The following is a 25,553-nucleotide window of genomic DNA, read 5'->3' as shown; positions in this document are numbered from 1 at the left end:
AATATTTGTTGTCTCATGCTGATGAGGTCATGGCATTTGAGTAAAATAAGCCTCTTCTATTTTATATCCGCCCCCCCGCCCTGCTTTTAAAGGCTCTTCTATTCTGCTTGCCTCTGAAAGAGAGCGTTTCCCAGCGTTTCATATCACTCACCTTCCCAGTAATGAGAAATCTCATTCTGGAATATATAACCAGTTCTTCACTGGGTGTGTTCTCTTGATGCCAAATAGGCACCGCAAATTCAACATGTCCCCAGTTGAGTTAATCACCCTCCACGTGTATCATCTGTGGCTATATTTTCTATATTCATTTGTTGCCACTATTCATTTGCATTCAATCTCAGAGCCTTAGAGTCCACCTAAATTCTTTGGCTTTCTTCACCCTTCACGTGAAATACCAAATACTGCTTGTTCACTTAATTTTCCCCTCATTTTTCTAATACCTTCCTCCCTCTCCACACTTACCTCAAATATCCTAGTGCAGGCTCTCATCATCTCCTTCTTGGATTTTCTTCAGTGACATGTGATGCATTGAATACAAGTGAAACCAGGGTGCAATAAACCAGGAAACGCTACTAGCTCCAGCTAAGCATTTAAGAAATGTAGTCTTTTATAATCCATCTGCAGATATGTGAACCTGAACTGTAGGTGTTCTCTGCCTTTTGTTTGACAGTATTTTTATTGCTTGCCCTCATTTCCTCATATTCTTGATCTTTGTTTCAGAACCTACTTGGTACTCTGACCACAAATCTAGTTAACTCAGCCACAGTGGCTTAGAAACAAAGGATCAAGATCAAGTGGATATCTGATTGGCAAAGAGCACAGAATTTGATGACACACTGTTGGCAAGAGTGTGGTAAAGCAGGCTTGCAAACATTACTTATGGGAGGTTAAGCTGATAGGACCTCTTTGGAGGGTAATTTGGCAATGGCTATTAAATATAAAATTGACCCAGCAATTTCATTTCTAGAAATTTATCCCTGCAGATACACTTACACATGTGCATAAAGATGTATGCACCTAAGTAATCACTGCAGAACAGTTCATAGTAACAGAAAATAAGAACCAATATAAATGCTCATCAAAAGTGTAATGAAGAAATGAAATATGTTCCAGGCATATTTTAGGGAATAATATACAATAAAAATGAATCAGGTAGATATGTATGAGAAAGACTCTAAGGTTTTGCGATAAAAAAGGCACAGGTATGTAAAACATGTGCTACCATTTGTATAAAAATTGCATACACACATACATATGTGTTTATATATGTATAGACACACAAGATGTACTGCTTTTGAGCTATGGGCAGATCAGGGAACTTGGGGTATGAGACTCACTTTTCACTATACACCTTTTATAAAGTATGATTCTTTTTTCATGTGCAAGTATCACTTAAGTTAAAATAAAACAAAACAAAAATAGAGACCAAGTGGGAAGTCTTGATAGATGTAGTTTAAAATATATGAAATATCTCCATATGTAAAATGGCATACATCTGTGCCTTTTCCTCACATGGGAAGTAACATATACATATACACAAATACACAGTATATGTGAGTAGGTGGTTATAAGCACAATATGTATGTTTGTGTAAATGAAAAACAGTGTGTTAAATCATCTTAAAAGCACGACAAGACCCCTAACTGTCCTAACCTGTAGCAAGTATATTTAGCTAAGATATTGAAGATGTCATTGAATCTTTTAACCCATAATAGCATAAGTTTGCTGTTCAAAAACAAATGTACAGAGTACTGTGTGCATAGGTGATATTTCGGCTTCAGTTTCTCTCCTGGAAGATTTTGACTTTGATAACTATATTCCTAGAAGGACAAATAAGAAAAAATAAAGAGTATGTTTAAGCATTCAAAAACTTTAGCCTAGCACTTAATTACTAAAATGCTGAACATGTTTTATTTGTTTTCCTGCAATACATCATATACTCAATCCAGATAGAAGACTTATCCAGGTATACAATAAAAAATTGTCAACACCTGCATTGAGCACAACAGTCAGCCTTTCTCTGTAAACGACTGCCTGGATAGTGTTACCTGAAATGTAAAGAAATGTTTACCCCAAAAAGTACCTCCCTGATCGTCCTGCCACATATAAGCCAGTTTTGATTAGCTCTGAAAATCTGTAGCATAAATGCTACCCAAGGAAGCAGGCCATAATATAGCAGATTTAAACAAGAAGGTTGAGGGCCTGGGAGTACCGATGCTAAATTTCTACTAAATTAACAAAACTGTGATGAATAGGATGAACATCATTGTAAGATTTCTTAACGAAGAGAACATATTTTAAAGTATTTTATATGCCAACAATATACAAACAACAAACACTGAGTTTCCAACCTCCAAATGAAACATACCCCAAATGGTGGCAATCTAGAACTTGAAATGCATTTTCTAATTGGAGCAGGGCTATAAACCTGCTCTGTTACATGATGGGTAGTTCCTCAGACCAGCCCAAAAGACACTTTTTAGCACACATTTTCCATAAAAACATCTGAAATGTGTAAAAGACCTGAACATACTGTTGAAATATTGATAAAACTAAAGTACTGAATTGTCGGAACCATGACTACATCAGCCAAGAGAAAGAGCATATGTGAATCACTCAGAGAGAATACAGTTAAGGATTAGTCAAAATTCTTTGTAAGAGAGGTAAAAAAAAAAAAAAAAAATGGTGATATTGGAGGAGGTGCAGAAAAATCTTAAAGCCAAGTTTTGATTGCCCAAGAGACCACTTTTGTCTTCTGTTTCTTTCTCTCTCTTGGCCTAACACACTGAGCAGAGGTAAGTTGGACCCTTTCCACCTGGAAGATAAAAGCCACACAGAGTAAAAAGCACAAACACAGAGTGAAGGAGGAAAGCGAGAGGGGACTGGAAGGTGTATCTGGGCACTTTGAGGACACGGAGGCCATCCTTAGCTCCAGAGGCCTGCATAGTTCCCGTGGAGGCCGGAAGGGAGAGGCCCCCCAGCGACGAAGAGCTTCATCTCGGGCCAGTTGTAGCAGTGAGTGTAGAGCGCGTTGGGGAACTCGCCGATGCCACCGAAGTAGTTCACCCACAGGTCATCGTGGTTGAGCCAGCCTCTGCCACAGGTGAGCTTGAGCTTCCTCCCTGCGGGCCCCGGAGAGCAGTGCGGGCTGGCCGAGGCCCTCTCCTCCAGGAACTTCTGCGCGCGGATGTCATAGAAGAGCAGGGAGCCGTGGCCCGTGCCCACGGTGACGATGTGCTCGTAGAAGCTCAGGGAGCGCACACCCGTGCCGCCCTCTCGGGAGCACAGCGGACGGATGTTCTGCTGGCGCTGCCGTGGATCCAGGAAGGAGACGTGGGACTGGGAGCCCACCGCGTACAGGGACAACTCATCGCAGTAGGTCAGGCACACGTTCTCTCGGCAGTAGGGCAGCCTGATGGACAGCAGCCTGGACAGGTTGCGCCGGGCTTTCCACAGGTGGAAGTAGCCGTCCAGGGACACGGCTCCCAGCTCCTGGTTCTTGCCACTGAAGGCCAGGGCCCGCACCTTGCGGTTACTGGGGTTGGTGCTGGCCCTGGGGATGGTCTCCACGTCCCTGGGACGGATGTGCGCATACACGGGGAGGCCCGCGTCGTTGTGCCAGGCGATGCTGCCCTGGAACATGTCGGGATCCATCCTCCAGAGCGCCACGGTGCCGTCGCGGGAGCCGCTCACGGCCACCGTGTCGCTCATCCAAGCGATGGCGAAGATCCAGTCCTTGTGGCCGTGGCGGTCGCCCAGGCACACGGGGTCCAGCGTGGGCAGCTGGTAGACGGCCAGGCTGTTGGGGTTCTCGCCCCCGGTGGCCAGGAGCGTCTTGGAGGGATTCAGCTGGATGGCGTGGATGCCGCAGCTCGGCTGGGCGCGGGCCGACCCGGGCCAGCGGTCCCGCATCAGGGGGATGCGCGTGATCTGGCCCGAATGCACGTCCACCACGAAGAGCGTGTTGCACTTGGTGCCGCACACCACCTGCCTGGCGTTCAGCCACTGCGACGCGAACACCTTGTTGAGGGTGCCCAGCGCCAGCTCGCGCTCCCTCAGCAGCTCGGGCAGCTTCCGCACCGCGTAGCCGCGCAGCTCGCCCTCGAAGCCCGGGAGCCCGGCGCGGCCCCGCGCGCCCACCTCACGTCCCTTCAGGTAGTGCAGCAGCGAGCGCCGCGCCGCCGGCCGTTTGGGCTTCTTGGGAGGCAACGGCCCGTGCCCGTCCGCCGCCGCCGAGCCCATCGACAACGAGCCCGCGGCGGCCGCCTCGAGCGCCGGCGCTTTCCGCTTCCTGCTACCTGTTTGCCTCAGGGCCATGGTGGGCGGCGGGCGAGCGGCGGCGGCGGCGACGGGGCACCGGGGCGGCCGCGGGGCGCCGAGCCGACCGAGTCTCGACCGCGGCGGCGGCGGCGGCGGCGACTGAGGCGAGGGCGGCCGGACCGGGCGAGGAGAGGCGGCCGTGGGGAGCGGAGCGCGGTCGGCGCGCGGCGGCGAGGGCGGCGGCGGCGCGAATCGAAGCGAGGGCGGGAAGCGCGGCCGGCGGCGCGGCGGGAGCGAAGTCGGTGTGGGACGAGGACGACGCGGGGCGCGAGTGTGAGGGGGCGGAGGCGGCGGGAGGAGCGGGCAGGGAGCGGGCCTGGGGTGCCGGGTAGCACACGCCGGATTGGGAGGGGTGGGATAGGTGCGGGGGGGGGCGGGGAATGGAGCCCGCGAGGAGGGCGAGACTCACCCAGGACCAGCGCTTGGGGATTCCCAAGCCTTCTCCGTGTGGACACATCTAGTGCGCCTGCCCAAGCCCCCTGATATTCTACTTGGGGAGTTTCACTACCCTCTGGACAGCAACCAAGTAGCCTTCTTAAAATCCTTACTTAAATAATTCTGAAAGCTAAAATACAGTCAAGTATGAGACTAGAAGGAGCGCTGAAGTTATCTGTCGAAGAAACAAATGTGCCCTTGGTGCAATTTTGGGAGACTTTGCTGCAATTAGATAGTGAACTTGACCAGGGATGGTAGTGCTTGGCAGAGGCAAAGAGGCCCTCCCCATTAGGTCTCTCCTGTAGCCCCTCCTGTCTCAGCCCCAATACTGGTGTCTGTTAAAAATTTTCAACCTATTTTTTAAACCAGTTTTTCCCTGTATTTCTCAAATTGAGTCCCCTGAGCTCCTGCACCAGAATCTTTGAGGGGTGCATTCCAAATGTAGTTCCCCGGGCTCCACTTCCCGCCGGGGTGGGGTTAGGACCCTGTGGTCAAGAGCGAAGCCTCAGGATCTGAGGGGACGGAACTGAGGATGGGCGTGGGTGTTCAGGGTGTTGACTTCTCTTGAACCTCAGAGCCCTCAGGCGGTGGAGCTGACTGGAAGAGGGCTACTAGACGGAGGGATAGCTCCGGGGAGGGAAGGGTCAGTCCTCACTGTCAGTCTCAGGAGGAGCCCGGGGAGCCTGGGCAGAGCCCTGTCACGTGTGCAAGGCCCCCTGGGACCTTGGCGCAGGGCCCCGAGGGCGAGGGATGCACAGGATTTCCAGAATCACAGATAGTGAAGAACTTTCCAAAAGGATGTAACCACATAAACACAATGGTGAAGAGTAGGAATTCAGAGCATGCGTTTAGCAGTCTAAGGATTTGGATGGTCCATATGTGGCTCTGCAGCTTCAGAGCAGCCGCAGTGGCAAACCCATATCCACGCATGCTCAGTAACGCAGAGTTACAAGTGTCTGGTGGCTGATACCAACCCTGCATACACCCCAATCTTCTGCCATAAAACCGTGTTTGCTCAGTGGGTGCATATGTGGAGGGGAGGTGGATTCACTTTTCTGATCTATCAGTGGAAAGCATGGGAGTTACTTTGTTGCTGCTTTTATGCCCCTTCACCAAGCCCTTTTTGCGACCCCACCTCAAATGCACAAACTCCAAGTACGTAAACCATGGGTCCTTCCCACCACTCCAGCCCAGCTGCGAAGTCCCCGTGCTCGCTTCTCCCCCATATTCCTCCCCATGTTTAATGCGATATCAAGAGGTGGGTGAGGATGGTGGATCGGGAGTGACCTGACAATGAAAAGAGTGCTGACAACTTCATAATTAGAACCGATGTTACTCGAGAATAACTGCAAATTCCTCTAACTTAACCTACCATGATGTTTTCCTTTTTTTAAAAAAATTCAACCTCAGAAAAATGGATATTATACAGTAAGACTTCATGGCATATTTTTTACTGTTGTGGTAGAACAAATAGGCTGAACGTTTGGGGATATATATATATATATGTAGATAGATACAGACATTTCAGTTGTAAAAATAATTCTTATAACAGCTATTATTTATTGAGAGCCTATTTGTGTCATGGGCTGGAGGGCTGTGCTAAATATTTCGAATGCTTTATGTGCATTCAGTCTCACAATAACTTGGTGAGGTAGGTTCTCTTTTTATAGCCATAATTTAAAATGAGAGAACTGAGGCCCAGAAAGAGTAATGATGACTTCCCCATGGTCACACAGCTAGTAAATGGTAAAGTTGGGTTGTGAATCCCTTTCTGACTCCAAAGCTTTTAAGACTAACAACTACTCTATATTATCCTATAAATACAGTTTTTCTATTTCTGCCTCTTTAAAAGCCATGTAAACTACCCCATCATGGAAATTTTACAGGTGTTGCATCTTGTGCATTTTTGAGAGACAGACACAATTTCTAAAATACATGAGTAAATACTGAATGCAAATTATGTATAACACTTTCCGTAGAATATTTAAAGGCAAAAATACGATCTCTGAAGCACATTTTTTTAACAAATTCTTTTAAATTAATATTTATGAAATGTAATAATATATGCCTACATTTGTTTGGTTTTTGTTTGGTAAAAATAACACCCATATAAATTGTCCTGCTATTATGTCTCTCCACTTTTTTGATAATATAAACGTGCAATATTTATGTATAGTAATGTGTTTGTAGTCAGTGTGCAGATTACTATTTTGTATTGATAAAAGAAGTGTGTTAATTTCATCTGGAATACAACACATGAAACACATTTCATTTCATTTATGTCTACACTTTCAAATTTCTCTGAGCTTTGTACTTAAAGATGTAAAACTTCCAGACCAGAGCCAAGTTATGTTGAGAGATTTACAGTTTTTTATATCAACTTACAAATTTGAACCTTTATTTACATTTTATTGCTTCCATTTTTAGGAAAACACAATGTCTGATAAAAGTCATGCACAGTACATTTATTGTTAAAGCAGTAGATGTAATGGCCTGATGATAAAATTTCAGATGTCTGCATGGCCTTCTGAGTGTCAAGGTCTCCATTACTTTCTGTTACCTGTGAAGACCACTGTGTGTATGAGTGTAAACATCTTGTCAGTCCTTACTAATCTATTTGTACATTCATTATTCCTTTGTGCTACTAACATATACCCGGATAAATTTGTATTAGCCTCACCTGTCTCCCCTACACAATATTCCCCTCCATTGGATAGGGGCTTTTATGTGTGGTTTCAGGGCACTGTCTTATCCTGTTCTCTAATCACTTAATATGTTTAAATGTTATTTTCTTAATCAGATTGTAAACTCCTCAGGGAGTTAGGTAATGTTTCCTACTTCTTACACACCATCACATCCTTCTAGATATACACTAAATGGTTCGTAAAACTTGATTGTCCTGTTGATAAACTAATAGAAGAAAGGAGAGAAAACAAAATGAAATATCAAAAAATTACAAGTAAGGGCTTCCCTGGTGGCGCAGTGGTTGAGAATCCGCCTGCTGATGCAGGGGACACGGGTTCGTGCCCCGGTCCGGGAGGATCCCACATGCCGCGGAGCGGCTGGGCCCGTGAGCCATGGCCGCTGAGCCTGCGCGTCCGGAGCCTGTGCTCCGCAACGGGAGAGGCCACAACAGTGAGAGGCCCGCGAACCGCAAAAAAAAAAAATTACAAGTAAGATATTTTGAAATCAAATTACTTAAGGGAGAAAGTGAAGGATTTGAATTGATTTGTAATATTGCCACATAATTTGTTTGAAGTTATATAAATATATATATATAACTTCAATATGGGTATCTATATTGATCTATATATCTATATATATTCAAACAAGTTATGTGACATTATTATCTATATCAATTCATCTCTCTATATTTATTTGTTTCTTTTCAGCCTACTGGATAATTTTATCAACTGTGTCTACCTTTCTAATCTATGAATGAAGAAAAGGATCTGTCTAGCCAAAAAATGTTAGATTACCAGTTTAAAATTAGTTAAGGCTGAAGATTGGTTATTTTACAGTGATATAATGAACATAAACTTGGTTGTTAAATATGACTCAAATTATTTTGAAAATATTACTATTTTTCACTTCAAAAGTAAAATAGTCTCAGGACAAAGGCACTGAAAGAGAAAGGCAGGGTAATAAGAAAATTGGAAGGTTAGCAACAAGTCTTTTTGAAGAAGTGTTCAATTCTGAAACTTTCTTTTCACATTCTTCTATACAAAAATAGATCTTACAAATACAGGCTTTAGAGATTGGAGCACATTCTCAGGTATAAAGGCATTTGTCTTCAGAAATGGAGTTTATAACTGTTTCTGATACATTGTATATAGATGTAAAGCAAGGCTATCCTCAAGAATATTTTTGACATCTTGTCTATATTTGTATGTATAGCTTTTCCATGACCTTTATCAACAAGTATAAGGCACTAAATAAAAAAAGAAATATAGTTACTTAAGCTTGTTTGAAAATAATATATGATAATGATACCCTGTTATTTATAACAGACACAAGGCAAACTATTCTTGAATTATTAAATTGAATAAATTTTCACTTACTCTCTAATTATAACACAACCATAGCATTTCAAGCTGTGACCTTGTCAAGCCTCCTAAGATAAGCAGCTGTGAACCTGGTTTGTAGTCAGATGGGAGGCTTCCTCCAAACCTCATGATGCAGAAACTGGTAGAGATGACTCAGCAGGCTATGTTGCCCCCAACAAAGGCACTACTAAAGGCATGTGCTGTCAGATGGGAGAATGACGGAAAGATTTATCACATTATTTCATTTACTAGAAACAGAATTATAGGGAAAGAGGCAATTTTGACTCTATGACTTCTTCCTTGCCCTTTCTCTCTACCTTCTGTAAGAGGAAGGAATGTGTCAGAGCCCAAGCTTGGACTTTGTTTATTGAGAGGGTAGATTCAGTGCTGGTTATGTTTCATGGGAGGCACAACAGTGTAGTGGTTAAGAGAGTAGACTTTGAAGCCACATAACATGGTTTGATTCTGTTTCTGTGGTTTTCTGGTCTTGGAACTGGGTCAGTTAGTATACCTTCTTTGGATTTATTCCCTTATCTATAAACATAGGATAATAACACCTATGTCCTGGGGTAGTTTTGATGATTGAATGAGTTAATACATAAAACCCACTAAGAACAGTGTCTGGAAGACTATAAGCTCTTAATAAATTTCTCTTAAACCCTAATGGCTTTCCCTCCTTTCTCTTATTTAACTTTATGAAGACAACTTGGAAGCTGCAGAAAGGGGCTTTTTGAGTGTGAACTGCAGTGCAACACACACACACACCATTACTAAAAACTAGTACACACAGGGATAAAATATTTGGAGAGCTAGCTACTTGTCTGCTCACATACAGCTCATCAATCTCCATTATCTATCCAACCTATAGATAAACATTCTGTCCAATCGATAGGGTTAGTGTTAGGGTTATCTATAGAGTTATAGATAAATATTCATATGGGAAGAATGTATTGTAAGAACAACTTTATAGTATGCTAGTAGATGATCAAAGGATAGTTTGAAAGGTTTCATTCTATGAACCAGCCAGATTGGGGTTCCTACTGCTAATAGATGTCAAAATAAATATGAACCACTGTACAAAAAAATAGATCTTTTCTTTGATTGGGGGCATTCCCCACTGATGATAGTAGTTAAATTGGACAGAAGTGACTGTAAAAATATATATAGATCACGCTCTAATATCAGATGGGTACATAAAGGAAGCCCGTGAAGTTCATTGATAAACAATTCTATTCCATGTTCTGTAGTGTCTTAACTGGATAGAGATACCCAGTTATTATTTTCCCTAACTTAGATACCCACTTACACCTAGCCTCAACTACACCATATATACCAATGCCTCCCAACTTTTTATCTTTGTCCCAAACTGACATGGCCAACTTTCTACTTGACATTTTGGACATCAAGAAAGAACTTCAAACTCAGCATGTATAAGCTCAAGATCTTGAATTTGACTCCCATGCACTTGATCTTTTATTGTTTCCTATCTTAATGAATAGCACCACCATCGATCCAACTGTGTAAACTTGAGTGCTAAGAATTATCCTTGAAACCCAATGCTCCTCATCTTCAGGTCCCATATCTATCATCTAACATTTTTCAAATCCACTCAATTCTCACCCTCTCCACTGCTACCACCCTTTCCTGAGCCACTGTTTCATCTTGACTTGACAACTACAATAGCCTCCTAACTGATTTTCCTGCAACCACTTTTGCTCTCCTCCATTAAACTCTCCACACTGCAGCCAGAGTGATATTTTCAAAATGCAACTATGGCCATGTCACTGATCTGATTTAAACAAACCGGTGTTTTCCTACTGTCTTAGGATAAAGACCAAAATCTCTAACACAGCCTACGAGACCCAGCATGATCTGACTTATGTTCTCCAGCTACATGTCTACCTTCTTTTCATTGCTTTTTCTGCTCCAAGACACACTGGCCCTTTTTAATTTCTTCAAGGACATTACATAACTTCAAGCCTCAGATCTTTTTTGCATGCTGTTCTCTCTGCCTGGAAAGCTTTCTACCTGCAGGTCTTCCCACCTTTTACCCCCCACAGATACCTGACCTTGTTAAGTTCTTATCCTTCAGATTTTAGGTAAGTTACCACTTTCTTATGGAAACTCTCCTTGACTACCCAGACTAGGTCTGATCTATTTTACATGGAGATCCCCTTAACTTTATTTCATGGCATTCACCAGGTGAAATGGCATGGTTATTTCTGTGACTCTTTGTTTAATGTCTGTATCTACCAAAATATTGAATGAAAACTTCGTGAGGACAGAGGCAGTATCCATTGTGTTCCCTACTGTATCTCCAGTATTTAGCATGCCGTAGAAATAATCGGTGTTTGTTAAATAATACTGACAGAAATTTTAGAGACCTTGGATCTCTGCTTAACTGGTACATCAGAACCCCAAAACTTCATGCTGTTTGATCAACCACTTCTAACTGAACACAGCTTGGAGGGAAGAACTTTTGCTACCGTCAAGTCAAATATTACCTTCTCCACTATGATCACTTCTTTGACTCTACCAGATAGGCCTAAGAGCATCTTTTTTTGTACAGTACGTACATACTTCCATGATAGCAATTAACTTACGTCATTGCAGGCATTGACTCATCTAATTCTAAAATAAGTGCAGGCCCCTTTGAAGTAGAAATATTTTTAAAAATATATTTGGATCCCCAGAACCTAGCACACTGCCTGGCATATAGATGGCCCATGCGCTTTTGCTGAATGAATGAACAAATGAATTCGGCCTCTATCCAAACCCTTGCTAATAAAATATAATAGCATTCTGAAGGCTGATTCACATACTTTCAGTTTTATTCTTGAATCACCTTAGGCCACCAGGAGACTGTATCATAGGATCATATTAGCTTAGTATTCGCTGAATCAGTTTCACTCGCTTGCACTTTAATGTTATGCTTTAGGCAGTTATCAAAGGTCATTAAAAAAATAGCCAAACAGCTATACGGATATTCGTTCTGCATTTATTGTAAATCTGTTATGAAGGGCACTGTTCATCACATTGTTTAATGTCCCCTTTATACAATGTCACACAGAAAATTAATTTTATAATATAATGACAAAAGCCTTTATCTCTGGAATTATTATATTTCCTCCTTTCTGACCATGAGAACTATATAGGAGTGCAGACTATGAAGTCAGCGAGTCCTTGGATTTGAATCTTGGCTCCACTTAAGGGTTTAGTTTTGTGACAGTGGGCAAGATAATTTTTCCTATTTCAGTAACTTCATCTGTAAGATGAGGATTATAACACCTACTCTCCATGGCTGTAGTGAAGATAGATACAATGTCAGTGCACCTAGCAAAGTTCCTGGCACACAATATGTGTACAGTATATAGTAAAAATCATTTAATTTTTTTCCCCTTGGCTGCTAGGAAGCACAGAGACAAACTTGATACTTAACTATGGCAGCTATATCAACTTTTCCACTTTTTCTTGATCTGATTTTAATTTTCTTTGAATATTATTTTTTAAAACTACTTCAATTAATTATGGAAAGGAGGCACATAAAATATATAAAAGGATTATTACCTGTGAACTCTGAACTACAGCAACAACAAAAATATCCATTAGTTAAAAACTGTAAAGTTATAATTATCATAGACTAATGTAGTATAGGAAATGTCGAGATTTAAGGGACAGAGAAGAAAACTCCAATATTTCTACAAGTGCCCCCCTTTAGGTGCCACAATATATTACATCTCACCATTAGGGATTCCTCTCCCAACAGGACTCTTGAAATGTAAATACATGAATATACATTAAACCATTACTTACTTGTCGTCAGAGTCAGTAGGATCAAAGACAGGAAGGAAAAAAAAAAGACAGGAAGGATTGCTTAGAGGAAAAGGACATGAGGAATAGAATAGAAGGGGAGAAAATGGTTAAAATATTTTGAAAAGAAAAAAAGCTGGAAATGAAGGAAGAATGCAGAATACTGACTTTGCTCATATCCTAATTTCCTTCAGGTAGACCATATCATACTGTTCTTTGGGATATACATTAAAGAAGAAACAATTACTTTACAATATGTCCTCTCTAACTAAAGAGACCTCTTATGGAATATGCATTTGAAATGATCACAGATATGCTTGTGAAAAAAAGGAAAAAAGTGGGGCAAGATGCTAGGACAATAAGGTAGATTGCAATGTGAATGATTAATGATTAATGGTTGTATTTATTCAACAAGGATTTATTACATGCCTGTGATATGCTAGAAGGCATTAGATATTAGGAAATACAAAGATTAATGGGACATAAAGTCTTTCCTTTCAGTGAATTGTCATTCTAGTGTGACAAAGAGACAGAATGGAAGGATAGGAGACCAAACTCATTCACCGGACACTTACATGGATGACTACTATGTATCGGGAACTTTGCCAGGACCTGTGTGTACATCACATATATTTTTTAAATTAAAAATTATTATTTACATATATTTGCATCTATTTAAATAGATATACTATATATATCGTACATATAAAATATGATATATATCATATATATATTTGTTTATAATAGCTTCCAGTTTTTGATAACCTGTGTTGCACTACAGAGTTTACGTATATTATCTCTATACTTCACAACGAATCTGTGTAACAGATGGCATTCTTTCAACTTTATAGATGAAGACACTCAGGTTTAGTGAAGTAAAATAGCTAGTAAGTGACAGAGGCGAGATTCCAACCAGGCCAGTGTCCTTTCCCCCATCGCACTGTGTCCACTACAATATTCTTTTCTGGGCCTTTGCCAGTACCATAAAAGGGGTGAGTGTGGCATGAGGTAAGTCAATATGCTACAGTCTCAGTGCCTGGCCATTGAGTGATTTGGAAAGCTACCCTAATCTGGGTGATCCCCAGCCTTCCTATCTTGCCCTGCCAGCATCTTGCTAGTTGTGGTACATAGCCTCTGAGATGGTCCCCAATGAGCTCTGCCTCCTAGTTTCCGTACCCTTATATAATCCCCACTAGGCATTCGACTGGCCTAGTGACTTGACTCTAACCAATTTAATACGGCAAAGATGATGGGATGTCACTTCCATGAGTAATTTACAAAAGACTGTGACGTCCATCTCCTCCCTTCTTCTCTCACTGGTTCACTGTGAGAGAGAAGCCAGCTGCCACGTTGTGAGTTGCCTTTTAGAGAGACTCACTTGGTAAAGGACTTGATGTCAGCCTGCCTACAGCCACAGGATTCCCCCTCCCCTGTCCCCAGGTGAGCTATGAGATGACTCCACAGCCCAGGCTGACATCTTGATTGCAGCCTGATGACACACTCTGAGCCATAGAAATGCACGTAAGCTGTACCCAGATTTTTCTGATCTACAAAAACTGTGAGATAATATAAATGTGTATTGTTTTAAGCTATTATGTTTTGGGGTAATTTTTTGCATAGCAATAAATAATTTATTCATTGGGGGAAAATGTTTCCCAGATTTGTAAATAGTTGATTCAACCAGAACAATGGCTGGGCTAGTGACTCAACGCAGTAACAAGTACATGACTTGAGCTCTTGAAACATTAAGACATTTACTGAGCATTTACCAAGCACCAGACCCATAGAATATTATCTTAGTTCTTTAAAACAAGTCTATGGAAGTACTGTATTCAACCCCTTTTGGCTGATGAGGAAACTGAGGCACAGAGTTTTCCAAGTTTGCACAGCCAGTAAAGTAGCAACGCTTTGATTTGCACCCAATACTGACTCTAGAGCAAGCATTCTTAAATAGATAGCCATGTTGTCTCAACTCTTCTATAATATTCTCAGTACATTTCCTAGAAGTTAGCTAAGTGGTTCTCCCAGTCCTTTTTTTTTTTTTTGATAAGGACATAAAAGGAATATTGATGAAATTTAGAGATGAAATTAAACTGGGAAGCAGAATGAATATGAAACATAGCAAACATGATTCAAAAATCTCAATAGATTGGGGCAATGTTCCAAATCTAGTGTGGTGACATTTAATAGGAATATGTGCTAAATGTGCATATTTAAAATTTTTAAGTATAAAAGCAAAATGACATGGCTTCACACTTAGAAATCCATGTTAAAAGACTTTGGGATTTTATTTAATAATAATCCCAAAGAGTGAATAAGAAAGGTCCTCTGATTTTAGACTGCAATAATAGAAGTACAGTACGTAGAAGAAACAAAAGATAATTTTACTCTTTATGAGTACGTTAGATTACATACAAAGGGCTGCATTCAAAATTAGCCACCTTATTTTAAAAAACTTTAGACCAGCTGGAAAAGGGCATTGTGGGGGTGGCTGCTGTCCCCCAGGGGACACTTTGAAAACTTGGGGTGATTTTTGTCTTTAAAAAAGTTTTTAATTGTAACTTTCACATTGTAAAATATGTTATTTATTATAAATCTATTTCATTGAATTTCTCATTTATATTAAAGTTCAAGAATTATATAGCCTTTTATAGGTGATGTGTGTAGGTAGGCTATATTACCTATGAGTTTAATTTCAGTAAAGGGGATGTAGCAAAATATGGTCATTAAATCTGATAAGCTTGATAAGAACAGCACTGGAACATATTTAGGGCAGAACAATCAGGGTGGTGAGGAGACTTGGAACCAAATCATTGGGAAACTGGAAAGAGTTGAAGTGTTGTGACAGAGAGAAGAGAAATATTACTCTAGGGTAGTATGAGAGCTATCTTAAATACTAATGGCTTGTCCTGCAGAACAGATACTAGAATTGTTTTATAGTGTCCTAATAACTAAAAATGAGATAAACAAAGGAAGTTCCAGAGAGCATATTTCAGTGAAATACAAGGGAGGCCTCTCCAACAAGGCATTATCTGATAGAATGGGTGGCTTCACACCATTGAGAGTTGCAAATTACTACATGTAGTCAAGTACTATCTGCTTTAGTGACTAGTACATGTGAGGTGTTCAGTGACTGTGTGTTGAATAAATTTCATATAAAAGATTCAAGCATTAGATTGGTCATTTGAATTAGATAAACTCTAAGGTTCTGTCCTAGTCTGAAAGTTTGCGATTACGACTGGAACTGAAAAATATAGGTATGTTATATATCTTTGTAAACTATGAATTTCAGAATGGAAGGCTACACATGTGACGATGAAAAGAAAAATAATGGCATGTCTGACCTGTATGCTATAGAAATGTCAACTACCACAGTGTAAAATAGATGATAACTGTCAATCTACACAATATACAGAATCTCTAAATTGCCAAAGTCTGTTTTTAAAACATGAATTATTAGCTCAATTTTGGTAAAGTTTTATAAATTGACAGGCTATATTAAACAAGGAAGCACTTGTGTTCTGTTAAATTAAATGATGGAAGAAGGTGTACATGGCAAGTGTGCTCATTTGCTCAGTGGATGGTCTGATGGCAATAAGTCAAAAATTCAGAAGTGAGATTTAACTCATTTAACTCTCCTTATCAATAAATATTGACAGTTTCTTTATCATTAGATATTCATTGAGGATCTAGTATGTATATAATGATATTCTCGGTTGTGTAGAACATCTGCAAGAAAACAAATAATGGCCCATGCCGTCCTACTTTGGTTAGGAAGATAAGATGAAAATAACATAACATTTATAATAATTTTTAAAATTCACGACTATAAAATTAAGTGCCAACACAAGGAGTCATAAAGGAGGGTTGTGAAGGAAATTGCTCAGTATAGGCTGTGGCACAGAGAGGAGAATTCATGGAGGAGCTGTGACCTTCTTGAACCTTGAAGGTTATTTGGATAACATGAGCAGAACAGTGTAGAAAATAGCCTGATGAAAGCAGAGTAATTGTGTTATGGAAAAGTGGGAAATTGACTCGAGCATTAAGCTAAGGGTCATCCAATTATAGAAGGCTTTGGAAGTCATGCAGAGTAGTACTGGTAAATAGGGAAATACCATAGGTTTTTGAGAAGATGAATGAGATGATGGGTGTATCATTTAAAGGAAATTAGATTAGCCATGGTTTACTGAGTAGGCTTCATCAGGGAGAAAAAAGACTGTAGAGACAAGTAGGCTGTAATAATCCATTCACAGGGAAATAGTGTTTTAGAATGACATATTTTCTCTGGAAACTAAAGTTAAGGTATAAACATGTCTAAATAATGCTAACAAGACTTGAGTATTGCCTCGGCATAAGAGATGGAGAAAAACTCAAGTGGCTACAAAATTCTAAACTTAAGAATTGACAGGGAGGTCCTCATGGTGAGACACAGCCACCTCCCGCCTCTGCAGGAGACCCTCCAACACTAGCAGGGAGCACACAGCAGAGAGGCTGCCTAAAATCATAATAAGGCTACTGACACCCCAAAACGCACCACCAGACATGGACCTGGCCACCAGAAAGACAAGATCCAGCCTCATCCACCAGAACACAGGCACTAGTCCCCTCAATCAGGTCAGGAAACATACTCAACCCACTGAACCAACCTTAGCCACTGGGGACAGCCACCAAAAACAACAGAAACTACGAACCTGCAGCCTGCAAAAAGGAGACCCCAAACACAGTAAGATAAGCAAAATGAAAAGACAGAAAAACACATAGCAGATGGAGCAAGGTAAAAACCCACCAGACCTAACAAATGAAGAGGAAATAGGCAGTCTACCTGAAAAAGAATTCAGAGTAATGATAGTAAAGATGATCAAAAATCGTGGAAATAGAATAGAGAAAATGCAAGAAACATTTAACAAGGACCTAGAAGAAATAAAGAGGAAGCAAGCAACGATGAGCAACACAATAAATGAAATTAAAAATACTCTAGATGGGATCAATAGCAGAATAACTGAGGCAGAAGAACGGATAAGTGACCTGGAAGATAAAATAGTGGAAATAACTACTGCAGAGCAGAAGAAAGAAAAAAGAATGAAAAGAACTGAGGATAGTCTCAGAGACCTCTGGGACAACATTAAACGCACCAACATTCAAATTCTAGGGGTCCCGGAAGAAGAAGAGAAAAAGAAAGGGACTGAGAAAATATTTGAAGAGATTATAGTTGAAAATTTCCCTAATATGGGAAAGGAAATGGTCAATCAAGTCCAGGAAGCACAGAGAGTCCCATACAGGATAAATCCAAGGAGAAACACACCAAGACACATATTAATCAAACTATCAAAAATTAAATACAAAGAAAACATATTAAAAGCAGCAAGGGAAAAACAACAAATAACACACAAGGGAATCCCCATAAGGTTAACAGCTGATCTTTCAGCAGAAACTCTGCAAGCCAGAAGGGAGTGACAGCAAATATTTAAAGTGATGAAGGAGAAAAACCTACAATCAAGATTACTCTACCCAGCAAGGATCTCTTTCAGATTTGATGGAGAAATTAAAACCTTTACAGACAAGCAAAAGCTGAGAGAGTTCAGCACCACCAAACCGGCTTTACAACAAATGCTAAAGGAACCTCTCTAGGCAAGAAACACAAGAGAAGGAAAAGACCTACAAAAACAAACTTGAAACAATTAAGTAAATGGTAATAGGAACATACATATTGATAATTACCTTAAATGTAAATGGATTAAATGCTCCCACCAAAAGACACAGACTGGCTGAATGGATACAAAAACAAGACCCACATATATGCTGTCTACAAGAGACCCACTTCAGACCTAGGGACACATACAGACTGAAAGTGAGGGGATGGAAAAAGATATTCCATGCAAATGGAAATCACAAGAAAGCTGGAGTAGAAATACTCATATCAGACAAAATAGACTTTAGAATAAAAACTATTAAAAGAGACAAAGAAGGACACTACATAATGATCAAGGGATCGATCCATGAAGAAGATATAACAATTGTAAATATTTATGCACCCAACATAGGAGCACCTCAATACATAAGGCAAATACTAACAGCCATAAAAGGGGAAATCGACAGTAACTCAATCATAGTAGGAGACTTTAACACCCCACTTTCACCAATGGACAGATCATCCAAAATGAAAATAAATAAGGATACACAAGTTTTACATGATACATTAAACAAGATGGACTTAATTGATATTTTTAGGACATTCCATCCAAAAACAACAGAATACACATTTTTCTCAAGTGCTCATGGAACATTCTCCAGGATAGATCACATCTTTGGCACAAATCTAGCCTAGGTAAATTTAAGGAAATTGAAATTGTATCAAGTACCTTTTCTGACCACAACGCTATGAGACTACATATCAATTACAGGAAAAGATCTGTAAAAAATACAAACACATGGAGGCTAAACAATACACTACTTAATAACGAAGTGATCACTGAAGAAATCAAAGAGGAAATCAAAAAATACTTAGAAACAAATGACAATGGAGACACGACGACCCAAAACCTATGGGATACAGCAAAAGCAGTTCTAAGAGGGAAGTTTATAGCAATACAATCCTACCTTAAGAAACAGGAAACATCTCGAATAAACAACCTAACTTTACACCTAAAGCAATTAGAGAAAGAAGAACAACCCCCCCACCAAATTTAGCAGAAGGAAAGAAATCATAAAGATCAGATGAGAAATAAATGAAAAAGAAATGAAGGAAACGATAGCAAAGATCAATAAAACTAAAAGCTGGTTCTTTGAGAAGATAAACAAAATTGATAAACCATTAGCCAGACTCATCAAGAAAAAAAGGGAGAAGACTCAAATCAATACAATTAGAAATGGAAAAGGAGATGTAACAACTGACACTGCAGAAATACAAAGATTATTACAGATTACTACAAGCAACTGTATGCCAATAAAATGGACAACCTGGAAGAAATGGACAAATTCTTAGAAATGCACAACCTTCTGAGACTGAACCAGGAAGAAATAGAACATATGAACAGACCAATCACAAGCACTGAAATTGAAACTGTGATTAAAAATCTTCCAACAAACAAAAGCCCAGGACCAGATGGCTTCGCAGGCAAATTCTATCACACATTTAGAGAAGAGCTAACACCTATCCTTCTCAAACTCTTCCAAAAGATAGCAGAGGGAGGAACACTCCCAAACTCATTCTACGAGGCCACCATAACCCTGATACCAAAATCAGACAAAGATGTCACAAAGAAAGAAAACTACAGGCCAGTATCACTGATGAACATAGATGCAAAATCCTCAACAAAATACTAGCAAACAGAATCGAACAGCACATTAAAAGGATCATACACCATGATCAACTGGGGTTTATTCCAGGAATGCAAGGATTCTTCAATATATGCAAATCAATCAACGTGATACACCATAACAACAAACTGAAGGAGAAAAACCATATGATCATCTCAATAGATGCAGAAAAAGCTTTTGACACAATTCAACACCCATTTATGATAAAAACCCTGCAGAAAGTAGCCATAGAGGGAACTTTGCTCAACATAATAAAGGCCATATATGACAAACACACAGCCAGCATTGTTCTCAATGGTGAAAAACTGAAACCATTTCCACAAAGATCAGGAACAAGACAAGGTTGCCCACTCTCACCACTCTTATTCAACATAGTTTTGGAAGTTCTAGCCACAACAATCAGAGAAGAAAAAGAAATAAAAGGAATCCAAATCAGAAAAGAAGTAGAGAGCTGTCACTGTTTGCAGATGACATGATACTATACAAAGAGAATCCTAAGGATGCTACCAAAAACTACTAGAGCTAATCAATGAATTTGGTAAAGTAGCATGATACAAAATTAATGCACAGAAATCTCTGGCATTCTTATACACTAATGATGAAATATCTGAGAATGGAATTAAGGAAACACTCCCATTTACCATTGCAAAAAAAAGAATAAAATATCTAGGAATAAACCTACCTAAGGAGACAAAAGACCTGTTTCCAAAAATTATAAGACACTGATGAAAGAAATTAAAGATGATACAAACAGATGGAGAGATATACCATGTTCTTGGATTGGAAGAATCAGCATTGTGAAAATGACTCTACTACCCAAAGCAATCTACAGATTCAATGCAATCCCTATTAAACTACCACTGGCATTTTTTACAGAACTAGAACAAAAAATTTCACAATTTGTATGGAAACACAAAAGACCCCGAATAGCCAAAGCAATCTTGAGAACGAAAAATGGAGCTGGAGGAATCAGGCTCCCTGACTTCAGACTATACTACAAGGCTACAGTAATCAAGACAGTATGGTACTGGCACAAAAACAGAAATATAGATCAATGGGACAGGATAGAGAGCCCAGAGATAAACCCACACATATATGGTCATCTTATCTTTGATAAAGGAGGCAAGAATATACAGTGGAGAAAAGATAGCCTCTTCAATAAGTCATGCTGGGAAAACTGGATGGTTACATGTGAAAGTATGAAATTAGAACACTCCCTAACACCATACACAAAAATAAACTCAAAATGGGTTAAAGACCTACAAGTAAGGCCAGACACTATCAAACTCTTAGAGGAAAACATAGGCAGAGCACTCTGTGACATATATTACAGCAAGATCCTTTTTGACCCACCTTGTAGAGAAATGGAAATAAAAACAAAAATAAACAAATGGGACCTAATGAAACTTAAAAGCTTTTGCACAGCAAAAGATACCATTAACAAGACCAAAGACAACCCTGAGAATGGGAGAAAATATTTGCAAATGAAGAAACTGACAAAGGATTAATCTCCAAAATTTACAAGCAGCTTATGCAGCCTAATAACCAAAGAACCCAATTCAAAAATGGGCTGAAGACCTAAATAGACATTTCTCCAAAGAAGATATACAGATTGCCAACAAACACATGAAAGAATGCTCAGCATCATTAATCATTAGAGAAATGCAAATCAAAACTACAATGAGATATCATCTCACACCGGACAGAATGCCCATCATCAAAAACTCTAGAAACAATAAATGCTGGAGAGGGTGTGGAGAAAAGGGAACACTCTTGCACTGCTGGTGGGAATGTAAATTGATACAGCCACTATGGAGAACAGTATGGAGGTTCCTTAAAAAACTACAAATAGAACTACCATATGACCCAGCAATCCCACTATTGGGCATATACCCTGAGAAAACCATAATTCTAAAAGAGTCTTGTACCAAAATGTTCATTGCAGCTCTATTTACAATAGCCAGGACATGGAAGCAACCTAAGTGTCCATCAACAGATGAATGGATAAAGAAGATGTGGCACATATATACAATGGAATATTACTCAGCCATAAAAAGAAATGAAACTGAGTTATTTGTAGTGAGGTGGATAGACCTGGAGTCTGTCATACAGAGAGAAGTAAGTCAGAAGGAGAAAAACAAATACCATATGCTAACACATATATATGGAATCTAAGAAAAAAAATGTCATGAAGAGACTAGGGATAGGATGGGAATAAAACACAGACCTACTAGGGCATGGGCTTGAGGACATGGGGAGGGGGAAGGGTAAGCTGTGACGAAGTGAGAGAGTGGCATGGACATATATACACTACCAAACATAGGGTGGATTGCTAGTCGGAAGCAGCCACATGGCACAGAGAGATCAGCTAGGTGGTTTGTGACCACCTAGAGGGGTGGGATAGGGAGGGTAGGAGGGAGGGAGACGCAAGAGGGAAGAGATATGGGAACATATGTATATGTATAACTGATTCACTTTCTTGTAAAGCAGAAACTAACACACCATTGTAAAGCAGTTATACTCCAATAAAGATGTAAAAAAAAAAGAACTGACTGAGAAAAGAAAATTTAAAAAGAGAAGACAAATTAAAGTGAAGATGTGGATTTCTAAATTGATTCAGTATTGAACAAATGAATTTAAGATGGCTCAGTTAAAGAAAAACAATGAAAGAAGCACATCCTTCTCACTTGAAAAGTTCCTTTCAGACATACCTATCTTCTGATTTCCTCATAATAGCAGCCGCAAGTACAAAACCTTAGTATTCTTTGGTTTCTTATCCTGGAAGATATAAAGGATAAAGTTGACTGTAGAATTTGTAATTTAACAATGCTAAAAATCATGTTAACAATTCCTAAACAAAGTATGGTGGTAGGTATTAGGGAAGGCAGGAACTACTGTAGCACCGTCATAACTCCCATTCTTTAGAAACTTAGTAAAAGATAAACAATATAGAGGAATGGAGGATAGAGCATTGAGAAAGGTAGAGGATGGAATGCTGGTTGTAATTTCATCTCATCTAGATGCTTTTTTTAACCATTTCTTATCGTGGCAAGGAAAACTATTCTGCTTATAAAAACAACTGCCTTCAGGATCATTGCTTTTTGAAGGCAGATATATATAATCTCCACAGATATCGCTTGTGCCCAAGTGATAGTGGAAATATAAGGAGTTGACATGGTTTGGGGAAGCATCCTCTGCATGTGGGAAACTTGAAGGGAAATACCATATTCTTTCATATGCAAATGTTCTAGGAAATTGCTAATGGGACAAGAAAACCCCAAGAATAAATAAGAAAAAACTCAAGAAATTTGAACTTCTAGAACTTAGTTCATGTCTATAATTATGTCAAAACAACTGGTTAAAAATTCCAAGAAAATTGCATTCAGACCAATTTGATGTTATATTTGACTGGGGTGGATTCTGATGTACTGCACACAGTAGCTAGTCAATAAATATGAATAATGATACTAATGATTTAATAAAATTTTAAACTTTTTAACCCATTCGGTTGGTAAGCAGCTAAAGTCTTACTCTGTTGTAAAAACACTAGGCAACTAGATTAACAACTCTAATTGATTATACTGGTCACCTCAAACCCTTTTACTTGTACCCTTTGACCAACATCTCATCCACTTCCCTGTCCTGGTATCCACTATTCTACTCTCTGCTGCTATGCATTTGACTTTTTTAGATTCCACGTATAAGTGAGATTATGCAGTTTTTCTTTTTCTGCGTTTGGCTTATTGCGCTTAGTGTAATGTCTTTCAAGTTCATCCATATTGTCAGAAACGGCAAGATCACCTTCTTTCTTAAGGCTGAATAATATTCATTGCATATATATGCCACAAATTCTTTATCTATTCATCAACGAATAGACACGTAGGTTGTTTCCATGTGTTGGCTATTGTGAATAATGCTGCAATGAATATAGTAGCAATCCTTTCACTATGCATATATATATCTAATCATCACGTTGCACATCTTAAACATATACAATCTTTATTAAAAAAATAGCAGAAAAGAAAATTTTAAAGAAATTGAAAAAAAGAAAAAAACTGGGATGCCCTGCCTCCCCTTTGGACTGTATTCTGGTTCACAGAAAGGCAATTGGACAAGAACTTTCAGGTTTTAAAAATTTAGTTCAGTGTCTTTTCTCTTTGTACAAATTGGCATGTTCAAGAGGAGAAAGAATGAAAACAAGGTAATAGATGGAAACATGTCATTGGTAACGAGAGAGATCTAATGATTTACTTTAAAACTTTCTGAGCTTTGAAACTAAGGAGAGCTTAATTTACATCTACAGAACTTATGCACTTAAATGAGCTATTTTTGTTCACTTGCACGGAATCTCCCTCTTCTGTTCCTGCTGTGTTACAGAGACAAATGAAAATAAATTTACGGTAATAAAATTAAGAGATTAAACATGCTGTTCTTGTGTATGTTCATAAAGTTGTTCCCCCACCACCACACCTACTGTGATTTGCCCTGGAGTTTTAAAAACTCTTTATTTGGTTGGTAGATAAGCTGTTTTATCACAGAAGAACAAAATGTCATTTTGAAAGCCTACTAACTTTTTTAAAATTAATTAATTAATTAATTTAAATTTTGGCTGTGTTGGGTTTTCGTTTCTGTGCGAGGGCTTTCTCTAGTTGTGGCAAGCGGGGGCCACTCACTGTCATGGCCTCTCTTGTTCTGGAGCACAGGCTCCAGACGCACAGGCTCAGTAGTTGTGGCTCACGGGCCCAGTTGCTCCGCGGCATGTGGGATCTTCCCAGACCAGGGCTCGAACCCGTGTCCCTGGCATTGGCAGGCAGATTCTCAACCATTGCACCACCAGGGAAGCCCAAGCCTACTAACTTTTAAAAAATTACATTGCCCACCTTAGAGAATTCAAGAGTTTGTGGTTGTTAGAGAAATATCACTGAAGGTATTGAGTTAACATATGCAAACAGCAACAACTTTCTTTTCTTCTTTAACTTTCCAGTCAAATAAAAACATTTTTGCAAGTTTTAGATGAAATCATGTTCTGAAATTTAAATCATATGCTTTCCTTGGCATGAGAAAGACTACTGACCTTCTTTAAGTACATAAAGCAGGGTGTCTGGTGTTGTTTGAAGATATTTTGAGTTTGCTTCTTAATGTGAGCCCTATGTGAACAAGGAGCTTTGCTTGAGTGTGTTTTGAAAGTGGAGGGAGTGCCAGATCCCAGTTCTCCAGTGGAGAGCTGGCAAGTTGCCCTACTCAATATTCATCCACTGAGCAGAAAAATACAGAATAAAAGAATTAAATATGCATTTTAAAAGTATAAATAAAATGTGTCACTTTATAAGCATTGGAGGATTAGGAGGAATCAGACATTCTAACTTTTATTGACACATTGACACCAGCAATGGTGAAAAAAAGAAGAAATGTCATAAGGTTTACTTATTGTGTGTTGAAATTCTCATACTAGTAAAAGTATTATTATTGGAAGCATATAAATGTAGGAATTATCTAATTTCACAGTCTCTGCCAACAAAGCAGAGAACTAAGGTTAAAATATTATACAGAGAGAGGGATATAAGAGGCATTTATTGGTTTTTTAGCCTTGTACTTTCCCTATGGATTAATTTCATCCCCTATGAA

At 39.6% G+C, this 25,553-nt stretch overlaps 1 protein-coding gene across 1 annotated transcript; it reads right to left on the bottom strand.

The window, feature by feature from the left end:
• Positions 1-2,794: 2,794 nt before the first annotated feature.
• On the bottom strand, positions 2,795-4,317 carry LOC131747971 (DDB1- and CUL4-associated factor 12-like protein 2). Its single transcript, XM_059050069.2, has one exon. It carries the CDS (start codon positions 4,315-4,317, stop codon positions 2,926-2,928), a length of 1,392 nt encoding a protein of 463 aa, XP_058906052.1. The 3' UTR covers positions 2,795-2,925.
• Between the last annotated feature and the right edge of the window lie 21,236 nt (positions 4,318-25,553).

Source organism: Kogia breviceps, chromosome X, assembly GCF_026419965.1.
Source record: "Kogia breviceps isolate mKogBre1 chromosome X, mKogBre1 haplotype 1, whole genome shotgun sequence".
Classification (NCBI taxonomy): domain Eukaryota; kingdom Metazoa; phylum Chordata; class Mammalia; order Artiodactyla; family Physeteridae; genus Kogia; species Kogia breviceps.
Note: the sequence above shows the minus strand (reverse complement) of the source record. Positions and strands in the feature narration are given on the sequence as shown.